General features: G+C 42.5%; 1 protein-coding gene across 1 annotated transcript in view; it reads right to left on the reverse strand.

Moving 5' to 3' along the window:
- Positions 1–11,700, reverse strand: part of NOXRED1 (NADP dependent oxidoreductase domain containing 1) — a 17,519-nt gene extending 5,819 nt beyond the window's left edge. The window contains exons 1-5 of the mRNA XM_007459773.1: positions 11,546–11,700; positions 9,419–9,615; positions 4,298–4,478; positions 3,590–3,741; positions 2,756–2,978 (exon numbers count right to left, since the gene is read on the reverse strand). Of these exons, the coding sequence (XP_007459835.1) occupies positions 2,756–2,978; positions 3,590–3,741; positions 4,298–4,478; positions 9,419–9,615; positions 11,546–11,700 (908 nt within the window). The remainder of the gene's footprint in view (positions 1–2,755; positions 2,979–3,589; positions 3,742–4,297; positions 4,479–9,418; positions 9,616–11,545) is intronic.
- Between the last annotated feature and the right edge of the window lie 2,707 nt (positions 11,701–14,407).

The raw sequence follows: 14,407 nt of genomic DNA on the forward strand, positions 1-14,407 counted from the left end.
ATGGAGCACAGGCTCCAGATGCACAGGCTCAGCGGCCATGGCTTATGGGCCCAGCCACTCGGCGGCATGTGGGATCTTCCCGGACTGGGGCATGAACCCGTGTCCCCTGCATCAGCAGGTGGACTCTCAACCACTGCGCCACCAGCGAAGCCCCCAGCTTTCTTTTGATTTCCATTTGCATGGAATATTTTTTTCCATCCCCTCACTTTCAGTGTGTATGTGTCCGTAGGTCTGAAGTGGGTCTCTTGTAGACAGCATACATATGGATCTTGTTTTTGTATCCATTCAGCGAGCATGTATCTTTTGGTTGGAGCATTTAATCCATTCACATTTAAGGTAATTATCGATATGTATGTTCCTATTACCATTTTCTTAATTGTTATGGGTTTGTTTTTGTAGGTCCTTTTCTTCCCTTGTGTTTCCCACTTAGAGAAGTTCCTTTAGCATTTGTTGTAGAGCTGGTTTGGTGGTGCTGAATTCTCTTAGCTTTTGCTTGTCTGTAAAGCTTTTGATTTCTCCTTCGAATCTGAATGAGATCCTTTCTGGGTACAGTAATCTTGATTGTAGGTTCTTCTCTTTCATCACTTTAAATATATTTTGCCACTCCCTTCTGGCTTGTAGTGTTCCTACTGAGAAATCAGCTGTTAACCTTATGGGAGGAGTTCCCTTGTATGTTATTTGTCATTTTTCCCTTGTTGCTTTCAAAAATTTTTCTTTGTGTTTAATTTTTGTCAGTTTGATTACTATGTGTCTCGGCATGTTTCTCCTTGGGTTTATCCTGCCTGGGACTCTCTGCGCTTCCTGGACTTGGGTGGCTATTTGCTTTCCCATGTTAGGGAAGTTTTCGACTATAATCTCTTCAAAGATTTTCTCGGGTCCTTTCTCTCTCTCTTCTCTTTCTGGGACCCCTATAATGCAAATGTTGTTGCATGTGATGTTGTCCCAGAGGTCTCTTAGGCTGTCTTCATTTCTTTTCATTCTTTTTTCTTTATTCTGTTCCGCGGCAGTGAATTCCACCATTCTGTCTTCCAGGTCACGTACCTGTTCTTCTACCTCAGTTATTCTGCTATTGATTCCTTCTAGTGTAGTTTTCATTTCAGTTATTGTATTGTTCATCTCTGTTTGTTTGTTCTTTAATTCTTCTAGGTCTTTGTGAAACATTTCTTGCATCTTCTCGATCTTTGCCTCCATTCTTTTTCCGAGGTCCTGGATCATCCTTACTATCATTATTCTGAATACTTTTTCTGGAATGTTGCCTATCTCCACTTCATTTAGTTGTTTTTCTGGGGTTTTATCTTGTTCCTTCATCTGGTACAAAGTCCTCTGACTTTTCATTTTGTCTATCTTTCTGTGAATGTGGTTTTCTTTCCACAGGCTGAAGGATTGTAGTTCTTGCTTCTGCTCTAACCTAGATTCTATACCTGGTTATGTTCTCAATAAAATATTAGGTTAGAATAAAAACATTTTCAGACATAGTCCCTAAAAATTACTTCCTACGCAGGCTTTTCTAAGGAATCTGCTGGAGAAGGACAGATTCCACCATAATGAAAAAGGAAATGAAGCCAGAGGAAGAGGGGTCCAGGAAAAAGAGATCCAGCATAAGAGAGAGGCAAAGAGAATCCCAGGATAAGGGGGAAGGAAAATTCCCAAACTGAAAGTGTACCACAGGTCATTGGTGATTAATTAGAACACAAAAGATAAGAGGGAGGGAAGATCAAGGATTACTTCCAGGTTCTGAACAACTCCGCAAAGGAGCATGTAATGGCAACCTAAGTCCCCAAAGTGGAAAAGATCACCCAGGAACAAAGTGTAGAATGAAAAGAAAAGGAGGCCTAGTACAGAGCCCTGAAAACTCCCAGATTTAAGGATGGGGCAGAAGAGGAGCTGGCAAAGGAGGAATCGGAGGGGCAGGAGGAAAATGAAGAGAATGTGAGGGTATCATGAAAGCTAAGAGAAAAGATTGTTTCAAGAAGGAAGGCATGTTCAATAGCCAAGGAAGAAAAGGACTTAAAAGTGTACAGTGAATTTAGTGACATGGAAGTCACTGGTAACAAGGGCAACCATTTGTCCCTATTAGATTATTAAAGATTAAAAAGAATGATCTAATAGTTATCAAGCTATAGTGAAATGGCACTTTCATACACTATTGGTAGAAATATAAGTATCACCTTTTTGATAAGCAATTTAGGAATACCTATCAAACATAAACTATATATAACCTCTGACCCAGAAATTTTACTGGTACAAGCGTGCAAAGTTTAAGGATGAAATGTTCAAAGCAGCCCTTTGTGCAAAATGTGGGGCAGAGGAGCTACATTGCCATCAAGAGGAAAGAGGATGAATAAATGTAGCTAAAGAAATGTATCCAATGGATGCCTGCACAGTGCTCATAAATGAAATAGATATGATTGTACTAACCTAGAATGGTACCTATGATGTAGTAAGTATAATCCCCATGTTTCTAAAATGTATATATAGATACAGATATGCATATACATTATAATGACAATATAAATATATGTTTGTAAATGCATAGGTAGAAAGACAAAAATACAGAAACCATCAGAGGTAAAGTCTATGAAAAGGGATTTGGGGGCAAAGGAGGGCTCTCACTTTTCCACTAGTTGGATTTTTTTAATAAGAATGTATTCATTTTATACATTTCTAAAGATAACATGAAAGGAAAAAGATAAAAAGCATCTGCTAAGAAAACAGTGTGGGAGAAGTTAGAATGGCCACTCATCTAATACTTTACCTTTTCCGAGACAGGTTCTTGGCATAGGCTTTGCTGACAAAATCTTGTGCTTGAAATTTTTGGAAAGACACTCTGTCTTTCTCACAGGCTTCAAAGTGCTTGGAGAGGAACAGTTCATTCAGAAGCTGCAGCACTTGTGAGTGGGGCATGTCCTTTTCTGTGCAGACATTTATGGCTGCATAGAACACTCCCTCCAACCACTTGATATTGAGGATTATTCCCCCTAAACATCAATGAGAAAGGAAATACCAGTTAGCACCACCAAAAAGGTTTGCAGGGAGCCTAGGACAAACCCCAGACGGTGAACAGCTACCTTCTGTCCAAGACAGTTTGGTTATATGAACCTCAGATAAGCGCTCTTCCTTTCCAGGCCAAGAACCCTGTGTGTGCCCTTTATAACAAACACATTGCATGTTGACCCTACCAAAGGAAGACAGATATGTTAATGTAGGCATTGCTGATGACAAATGCATCTCTAGAAATCTCTAGAATGGTCCTTGCCAATAAGGCAAACTGCAAGGTTACAGTAAGAAAAAGCCATTTAGTCCCAGACACTGCATCCTCTGGTTTAAATAGGCTCTCTCCTCTGGTTGTTTCCAATTCATCCTTAAAGGGTCTGATTAATCACACTTCTTAGCTTTCCCTAAAAAGGCTACTTTTTGCCACCAAAGCTGTTCCCATGTAAAACCTAAATAGCTGAGAATGTATCTAGCTTGTACTTATACACACACACACACACACACACACACACACACACTCAGGGATTTAATAAGATAGCAACAGGCCAAGAGGAAGGTAATTTTTAAAAGTGCCAAAAATATTGTGAGCCATTACCAGCGGGACTGTAGGGACAGGTAGCCTGAAGAATCACAGGGTCTTGGAGAGCAGCTGAGATTTCCTTATTGGCCCCCCAGATGCTGGCAAGATCTTCAACACACTGATACTGAGGCCGCAAGACATTGGTGTGGTTCAGTAGGAGTTTCAACCTGAAAGTAAAGCCACCAACGCAGGAAGTGCACGTCCCGGACTGGAATAAAGCACCACGTGACCCACTGAGTTTACATCCAGCCCCAACAATGTAGTCCCCTGCACAGCACTGCTCACAGGCAAACGCAGGTGTGGGTCGGCACTGGGGCACTACATCTTAGATGGATTGTTCACCCATCCACTCAACACTTATTCAATGTCACCACAAGCCAGGCACTGAGCTAGACACTCGAGGTACAAAAATAATATCTGACACATGCTCCAGATCAATTTTCATGCTGTTGAGTGGCATACAAGGGGAACACTAATCAGCTTCAAGTAGTTGGAAGTAATGCTCTACTGCAGTTCTAAACATTTGCACATCAAAGAAAAGGTCCCACCCACAAGTGCTGGAAAAGCGGGGAAGACACAATTTCAAAGGCTGGCTGGTCCTGCTGCCAATGAAGCTGCTTCCACCTTATGACTGGGAATGACCAGCTCCAAGAGGTAGGGGCCAGGGTGGAGATGAGCAGACAGAGCAGTCCTGCCAATCCTGTGCTCACCCTAACAAGATACCTGGGTAGTGGGACGGCAGCCACAAAGCTGTACACAATGCAGGCTTTTCCAAGGCTGGTTTGAATTTCTACACAGATACTAGACAGCTGAGATGGCAGGCAGCAGAGGAATATCACGTTGGCCCACTCCACCAGAGAAGAGTTATGGTAAAAGCACTGGATTCCCAGTTTCTTGAATTCATCTGGGAGGGAATAAAGGAAGTCAGAAAGATCACAGTACAAAGAACTTTGAACTCAACATCAACTGTGGGGAGAGGATGACAATTAGTTTATCTCAAGTCTTGTCACCACATTAATCAGAAGAGATTCCCTCATGCCTTCTAAAAGCCACACAGTAAAGCCCTGACCCCATGGCCATGGCAGCAGGTGCCACTGCAGCAGTGCTCGAGATTGTAAGATAATTCATCCTTACCTTATGTTTTAGACCAAATGCTAGAATCTTTCAGTTTCTTTTTTTAGGAAGAAAAAAAGTCTGAATGAAGCCTTCTCCAATTTACAGACTTCATCGTGTACCAGATAACGTACAAAGTACATACGTTATCTAAGGGAATCTCATAAGGACCTTATGAGACAGAGGCTAGTATTATTCCTATATTATAGATGCGGAAACTGAGGCTTCAAGAATTCTGTGACTGGGCTGAAGTTAAACAGCTTAACTGGCTTGAAATGGTGGGAAAGACTGAGAGAGTGGAAGAGTATAGGGCAGAGGATGGGAGGAATTTGGAAAAGTATGCTTACAGTTTCAGTAAAGTATACACAATTTAATGTCAATAAGATATTTATAAATGTAGAAAGAAATGTAATAACTCATGTAGTTGCTAAAAACACTTCTTGGTAGTTAATCATTTAATTGTACTTATTGTGATCTGGATCCTCAATAGTAAAAATGTGAACTCACATACGGTAGTATGTTTTAAGTGTTATCAGAGAACAGGATGTTAGACATTGCAGAGGTCAGTTCTTCTCTTAACCACCACAAGTATGTGATAAAGTCGATGCTGAGGTTATCTGGGTACTCAGGTACTTCCAGGTAGGAAGATACACAGGACAAAGAAGAACTTTAGAAAACATGCACATCCGCTCTTCTTTCATATGTCGTTCTCAAAAGTGCACAGAAGCTGATGCTGAGCATTTTGAATTCTTGCTTCCTTAATACAACATATAGTGATATTCTATAACTGTAATTTTATTATTAATAAATATATTGCTTCCCAGAAGAATATATGCATTTTATTGAAATGTCATATATACTGGTCCTATTGATGAGATTTAAGAAATCTGCCCTGAGGGGTTAAGTTTTTTTAGTTTCCTTAATATAGAAGGAACATTTACAAATCAATAAGAAAAATCATACAGGCATCCAACAGAAAAATTGAACAAAAAAGAACTCAAAAATGATGAAATAGCAATAAGCCTGTAAAAAATTTTAATTCTTCTAGTGATCAGTGAAAGACATATTAAAATAAGAAAAATTGTAAAGGCATATTAAAATGGTGATTAAAAAAAAATTCCCAGAATTGACAAGCATGTAGTAAAATGGGTATTCTTACACACCGTTGATGAAAGTTTATACCTAAACAACATCCTTCGTAGGTCAGTTTGAAAAAATATATTAGAAGTTTCTTTAAAAATTAAATATACATACCATATGACCCAGCCACCCCATTCCCAAATGTTTACTCAAGAAAAATTAAAGCATTTCTCCACACCAATATTTGTACACGAATGTTCATAATAGCTTTATTCCCAAATTGGAAATGACCTGAATGTCCATCAACAGAGGAATAGATGAACTATGGAGTATCCCTGCAATAAAACACTACTCAGAAATAAAAAGAATATCAATACATGCAACAACACAGATATATCTCAAAATAATTATGCAGAGTGAAAGAATTCAGACCATTGCAGGGAGGGATAAATTAGGAATTTGGGAGTAATATATACACACTACTATATATAAAATAAACAATAAGGACCTACTGTATAGCACAGGGAACTATAGTCAATACTTTGTAATAAACTATATGGGAAAAGAATCTGAAAAGGAATATATGTATATAGAATATATTCTATATAATATATTATATATATATATATATATATATATATATACACACATATAGCTGAATACATATAACTGAATCACTTTGCTGTACATCTGAAACTAATACAACATTGTAAATCAACTATACTTCAATAAAAAAATTAATTATAGGGCTTCCCTGGTGGCGCAGTGGTTGAGAGTCCACCTGCCGATGCAGGGGACACGGGTTCGTGCCCTGGTCTGGGAAGATCCCACATGCTGCAGAGCGGCTGGGCCGGTGAGCCATGGCTGCTGAGCCTGCGTTTCCGGAGCCTGTGCTCCGCAACGGGTGAGGCCGCAACAGTGAGAGGCCCGCGTACCGAAAAAAAAAAAAATTAATTATAAAAAGAATTCAGACCAAAGAAAAAGTACAAACTGTATGACTCCATTTATACAAAATTCTACAAAATGCAAACTAATCGGTAGTGACAGAAATCAGATCAGTGGGGATTTCCCTAGTGGCGCAGTGGTTGGGAGTCCACCTGCCAATGCAGGGGACATGGGTTTGAGCCCTGGTCTGGGAAGATCCCACATGCCGTGGAGCAACTAAGCCCATGCGCCACAACTACTGAGCCTGTGCTCTAGAGCCTGAACGCCGTAACTACTGAAGCCTGCGCGCCTAGAGCCTGTGGTCTGCAACGAGAAGCCAATGCAATGAGCAGCCCACGCACCACAATGAAGAGTAGCCCCTGCTCTCTGCAACTAGGGAAAGCCCGCATGCAGCAACGAGATCCAATGCAGCTAAAAATAAAATAAATAAACAATTAATTAAAAAAAAAAGAAATCAGATCAGTGGTTTCCTGAGTGGGGTCTGCAGGGAGGTAGAGAAATTCATTACCTTGATTACATTGATGGTTTCACAGGAGCATACATGTGTCACAAAACATCAAACTGTACACTTTTATTTTTTTAATTTATTTTAAAAATATTTATTTATTTATTTACTTAGGCTGCGCTGGGCACTTAGTTGCGGCACGCAAGATCTTTCAGTTGTGGCATGCAGGCTTCTTAGTTGCAGCATGCGGACTTCTTAATTGCAGCATGCATGTGGGATCTAGTTCCCAGACCAGGGATTGAACCCGGGACCCCTGCATTGGGAGCTAAGTCTTACCCACTGGACCACCATGGAAGTCCCTGTACACTTTTTTTAAACAATATTTATTTATTTTCTCTTTTTTTTGGCTGCGTTGGGTCTTAGCTGCAGCATGTGGGATCTTGGTTGAGGCATGCGGGATCTTGGTTGAGGCATGCAGGATCTTTTCTTCGTTGCCGTGTGCGGGCTCTTCATTGCGGTGCTCGGGCTTCTCTCTCGTTGTGGCTGTGGATTTTCTCTCTCTAGTTGTGGCACGCGGATTCCAGAGCATGTGGGCTCTGTACTTTGTGGCTTGCGGGCTCTCTCGTTGAGGCGCGTGAGCTCAGCAGTTGTGGCACACGGGCTTAGTTGCCCTGTAGCATGTGGGATCTTAGTTCCCCAACCAGGGATTGAACTCGCGTTCCCTGCTTTGGAAGGTGGATTCTTTACCACTGGACCACCGGGGAAGTCCCCGTGTACACTTTTAAAATGTGCAGTTTAGGACTTCCCCGGTGGTCCAGTGGTTAAGACTCCACACTTCAATGCAAGGGGCACGGGTTTGATCCCTGGTTGGGGAACTAAGATCCCACATGCCTTGTAGCCTGACCAAGAAATTTTTTTTTAAATGTGCAGTTTATTATATACAAAGTATATCTTAATAAAGCTGTACCGGTACTTTGACCTAGTAATTTTTTTTTTTTTTTTTTTGTTACCATAGCTGCCTCTTCATCTCTCATCCCCTTTTTTCCCCTGTGTTCACCTCTTCTATTCTTTTTCTGGGGGAAGGAAGAGAAAAAGAAAACCTCTACTTTCTAGTTATTATTGGTACGTGGGCCTCTCACTGCTGTGGCCTCTCCCGTTGTGGAGCACAGGCTCCGGACGCGCAGGCTCAGCGGCCATGGCTCACGGGCCCAACAGCTCCACGGCACGTGGGATCCTCCTGGACCGGGGCACGAACCCATGTCCCCTGCATCGGCAGACAGACTCTCAACCACTGAGCCACCAGGGAAGCCCAATATTGTTTTTTAAATTATGTACAAGAAAGTCTTACTAAATAAGGCACAGTTACATAAATTATCATACACTCATACTTAGGAATACTATACAACCTTAAAATTATGAGTTTGAAGACTGTCAAATAATATGAGAACAGGCTCATGATACATTAAGTGAAAAAAGCAGTATACAAAAAGCTTTGTAGCATGTTAATTACTGATATAATCTGATATAATGAGAGGAAAAAATGGGAAAGAAATGATAATCCTGCTAGGAGAATTATAGGTAGTTATTATTTACTTCCCTATAGAGTAGTTTTCTAAATTTTCTATAACATTCATATATTACTTTACATTAAAAAATTTTTTGAAGTATAATTTACATACAATGCGACACACAGATCTGAAGTAAATAGTTTGATCGACTTTGACAAATGCATACACCTATGTAACTCACACCTCTCTCAAGATACAGAATATTTCCAACTCCCCAGAAAGTTCCCTTGGGCCTCTTCTCAGTCTCCCCAGAAGCAACCACTGTTCTGATTTCTATCACCATAAGTTAATAAATGGAATCATTATAAAACTTTTAAAAATTTTTCAGTAAATGTTATTAAAAAAAAATAAGGCCAAATATTTGGAACCGGTAAACACCACTCAGACTCCAACTGGTCCAGTTAGAAAACGTGAATTCTGTTTGGAAAGCTTCTCTATATCAAAGACCCAGAAAGATATCTCGCCACCAAGGGCACAGGGAGGAGAGATGGATATAAATATTTAAGTGGAGAAGAAAGTTACTATAAGGAACAAGTTAAAAAACCATCTTTCTGGCTTTTCTGAGGGCCAGCAAGCTGAGAACTCGGCATGCTGTATGCGAGGATTCCTCTTTTGAGGGACCCTTTCAAAACGGCCTCGTCACCACCTAAAGAGCACACCCAAGACCCCCTTCTACTGTGCAGTACTCCTCACCCAGGGCCTCTGGCCTCCGAGTGGAGATCCTCAGGCTGTGAGCTGGGATGGGGACAAGCTGAAGCAGTGTATGAGCCAGCTGCTTCCCAAGGTGGCCGCCTCCAATGATGCCCACCTTTAACGCATCGTCATCAGGAGTGTCTTCACGCAATCCAGTCAAGCGACATCTAGAAGTTTGCTTCTCCTGTAATGATTTTCTGGAGAATGATTCTCTGGAGAATGAACACAGACACACACCCAAGTAAACGCAGACCCTTAGTCCTTCTTGACTGTCAACCTCTGACGTTCTCTGGTTTAACTTTCTCAGCAGCCTGCTGTGACACCTTAAGTACTTCAGAGAGAAGAATTCCAATTATGTCCCACTGATCCAGCTTCACTGATGGAATGAAATGTTCCTCCTGAGTGAATTTTCCAGGAAGTAAAGCATACCCCTTTCAAAGGATCAGAACTTGTTTAAAACATTCTTAAGTGAACATGTTTTGGGTTATATGTATCGTGCATTTCCCTGCCTTCTTAAACACAAGGTCTGACTACTTAACCATTTCTTTGACTCAGGACCATCACTGTGAACAGCCTAATTACAATTACACCTTATCCTGGAACATGGGGAGCCAGTTCCTTCATTGTTTCCTGTGCAGACAGCTGTCAATTTCCATCTCCATCAGGATGAGTGCACCCCTCTCCTACTATACACCTCCTCTTTCTAGTTTGCTATTTCAGTTGTGCACAAACCCAGGAAACCATGTAACAGCTTTTTTCCAAATGTAATGATTTATAAAAGTAAATGGTTTATAAGGGAAAACAGACCTAAGAAACTGAGGATCAAGGATCTGAGGCCACTCTTTCTGGAGGTTCACTTGACCCAAGATGAACAAAGTCTGACCTCTGAATACATAAGGCATTTTTTATGTTGTTATATGGCAATCTTATATTTGTTCTGTATTTCTGTGAAAATTGGAATCTTAAAGTTCTGGAGTTACCATGTAAGCATCACAAGCCTCATTCTATTTAAGGCTTCTCTTTTGGTTAAAAGGAGAGCATTTTCTCTCTGTGCCTGATCCTTCCAAATAGAAGATGCCTCCTGGAAGTTTCCCATATTGGTTTCTCATCACTCATCTTGGAGGCAGCCAATAGGTTTATGCATCCTTATCAGTCAGCCAGTCAGCAAACTTCTTGAGTAGTCTGCCTCCTCGGGTATGTGCTGTATCTATAACATGTTTAATTCAGATCTGGTCCCACCAACTAGGAATTAATCTAATTTCAGAGAAAAGTAAACTGAGAAGCAGACTGAGGGGTTGGGGGTTGGGGACAAATGCTCCAGGAGTGACCTAGAGTTACAGAATCCAGGAGCCTAGTCCTAGGTACTTGGCTATCACACACCTCCTATTTAAGCCAGGACTGGACTGAGAGCTTCTTTGAAAATCAGTATTCCTGGTTTCAGGCAAGTCATCCGGCCATAAGGACCCCCAAATTTCCAGGAAGCTTTCTTGTGAGGAAGAATTCCACGGTTAGCTCAGCCCCGAAAGAAAGAAAATGACCCCATTTTCAGTCAACAGCCATGGAATGGCTAGTGATTAGTAGCTGTGGCAGACAAGCTGGTCATCCTGATGAGGGACTGAATGATAGGATGGATGGATGAACAAATGAATGAATGGATTTTTTTTTTTTTTTTGCGATATGTGGGCCTCTCACTGTCGTGGCCTTTCCCGTTGCCGGACGCGCAAGCTCAGCGGCCACGGCTCACAGGCCCAGCCGCTACGCGGCTCACGGGCCCAGCCGCTACGCGGCATGTGGGATCCTCCCAGACCGGGGCACGAACCCGTATCCCCTGCATCGGCAGGCGGACTCTCAACCACTGCGCCACCAGGGAGGCCCCTGGATTATTTAATGTCTACTCACCGAAAGGAAATCACCACTAATCCGTGCTTTATTACATAAACACAGCCAAGGGACCCTGGTGTGCATTTCCCTGGTGCTTTCAGACCAGCAGTACTCAAGTGTGGGTTGGAAAAGGTAGGAGGACACTTCCCCTGCCAAAGTTATTCTCCAATATAAAAAGTTTAAGTCATCTGGATTCTCTGCACTGAGATTCTTCTCCATCTGCCTGACCTTGGAGACCCAGCTTACCTCAAATTATGGAGTAGCTTGCAGAAGAAGGTTGCGTGGGCACAGGCCTTGGTCATCAGCCCATGAGAACGGCCCAGCAAATACAGCCAGCTGTGGTCTTCCTCTTGAATCCCATACTCAGACTGCAGTGTCTCAAGGTCCTCTAGCATGTCCATCTCCAAACCAGCATCTCCTGCAATAACAGATACCAATCAAGTCGGCTCCCTGTCCGGGAAGAAGGAGGAGTCTACGCAGGAGGGTGTGTGTGCCCAGGTCTCAGGGTCTGATGGTGGCTTCAGCACCTCTCCTCCCGGTTATGAACTGGCAGCTCTCATCCGCTTCTCTGAGTGTGAGTCCTGGAGAATTCCTAAGCACTGACTACCCGTGAGTCAGGAATACTGAATTCATGAAAAACCTGGACAAAATCCATATAGGCTCCAGGCACAGTTTTCAGCAGATGCATTTACATTAACAATGGGTTTCACAGGCACACTTCTCCCTTCCATTCTCTCCTAGGTTTTAGACATAGGACTGAACACTTAGACCACATTTCACAGAAATTCTCCCCTTTCACTAAACTCTGTGTTCCCCACAGGGTAGAAAAGAACCCAAACTAAATATCACGGTCCTTTGTCTAGGGCAGGGACATCTAGATTTTAGAAAATGAAGCCAGAGAGGTATAAGCCCATCCACATCTCTCTCTCACCAACCAAACGGAGAAGATGGCTCTGCTCCTCAGTGGTTCTGGTCCTGGAGGGTAAGAACTACACTTTCAGGGAGAATTACCCAAGAATGTTGTCATTATGACTCCTTAGCTACCAGATCACTTCAGTCTTGGAGCCTTAAAGGGGCCAGCCTCACTTAGAGCTTTTCCAGACCTGCAACATGAGTGCAAGAATTCCTTCACTACTTCTTGGAGTACTACACCAGGGCAGTATGGGATCCCCCTTTTCCCAACAGAAGTTTCTAGACCTCTAGTTGTTTTTTGTTTTTTTTTTCAGACTGCAGTATCATACGGATCTTAGCACTACTCAAAGAGTTATTTTTCAAACCCCTTCTTTTTGTGTTCAAGAAATCAATGAATAAATAATAATAAATAAAACAATAAACAAAATAGATAAATTCTGGGGATCTAATGTACATCATGGTGACTATAGGTAAGAATACTGTATTGTCTACTTGAAATTTGCTAAGAGTAGATCTTAAGTGTTCTCACCACACACACACAAAAGGTAACTGTGAGGTGATGGACACGTTAATTAACTTGACTGTGGTACTAATTTCACAGTGTATATCAAATCATTATATTGTTATCACTTAAATATATACAATATTTATTTGTCAATTATACCTCAATAAAGCTGGGAAAAATAATATTCAAAACTCTATTTTATAGCAATGGCAAAATTGAGATCAGAATTCAAAACTGCTCCTCTCTAACCTTTTAAAATTAAAAAAAAATTTTTATTGAGGTGAAATTCACAAAACAGCCATTAAAAAGTGAACAATTGGGACTTCCCTGGTGGTGCAGTGGTTAAGAGTCCGCCTGCCGATGCAGGGGACATGGGTTCGTGCCCCGGTCCGGGAAGATCCCACATGCCGCGGAGCGGCTGGGCCCGTGAGCCATGGCCACTGAGCCTGCGCGTCCGGAGCCTGTGTTCCGCAACGGGAGAGGCCACAACAGTGAGAGGCCCGCATACCGCAAAACTGGCCATCCAGTGGTTAAGACTCTGCAATTCCACTGCAAGGGGCGTGGGTTCAATCCCTGGTCAGGAAACTAAGACCCCACAGCCCACAAGCCACTAGGCAAAAAAAAAAAAAAAAAAAAAAAGTAAACAATTCAGTATATTCAGTGTTGTTCACCCACTACCTCTAGCTCCAAAACATTTTCAACTCCCACCAAAGGAAACGCTATACCCAATAAGCAGTTACTTCTCATTTCCTCCCCACCCTCCCACTCAGCCCCTGGCAACCACATATCTGTTTTTTATCTCTGTGGAATTACCTTTTCTGGCTATTTCACATAAATGGAATCATACAAAACGTGACCTTTAGTATCTGGCTTCTCTAATCCCTTTTGTAGGAGGGCTGTTAGGTCAATCGCTTTAAAAGCGAAGTCTCCAGCACTTGAAGTGAAGAGCAGACAAGTTTTCAAGTCTAAGAAACCCTTCCTTAGACCGTAACAGTGGGTAGGCCATGTGAATGTTGCAAGTTACGTTTCCTGATCCGAAGGAAAGAGACGCTCAAAACCTTCCAGCTCAGCATGACAACACAGCACACGTTAACTTGTATAAGCGTGGATTCTAGACCCATCCTTTACTTACGTGTTCTCAAAAATGGGGATCTGCTGCTTGTGGCTTTGTAACACATCGAGTTGGCTAGGCTGAACTACATTTTCCAGCATTCCCTTCCCTGTCTGTTTCCAGTTAGGGTGTGCCACGACAGGAGAGGTTTCGTGCGGATCTGGAGGTGGAAGTGCAGCAGCCGTTTGTGCTTGCAAGACTGGGCAGGCACTTTCACTGTCTGCGGGCGGCGCTGTTGCTGTGGGGCAGCAGTTGGGCCCGCAACTGCTATACCTTCCCTGGGATCCTCCTGTAGCTTCTCACACTCCTGGGCCAGGGGTGTGTTCAGCTGTGTGACAAAGGCCACCAGTGAGCTTCCCCTGCAGGTCATCCACTTCCTCAGGTTGGAGGCAGTGAGAACTGGCAGGGGTTCCAGTCCATCCTCATGGGCTCCAGCTCATCCCTGCTCCCCCTTCCCTCACTTTTTATCCATCTTCCCTTCCCCACTGCCTGCCCTATGGATTTCTAGCTCTACCACCAGACATGAAGATAACCTTCCAGAGACTGTACTAGCTGCCACATTTGAGCAAGGTCAAAGCCC

Source organism: Lipotes vexillifer, unplaced genomic scaffold (genome assembly GCF_000442215.2).
Source record: "Lipotes vexillifer unplaced genomic scaffold, Lipotes_vexillifer_v1.1 scaffold39, whole genome shotgun sequence".
Lineage (NCBI taxonomy): Eukaryota > Metazoa > Chordata > Mammalia > Artiodactyla > Lipotidae > Lipotes > Lipotes vexillifer.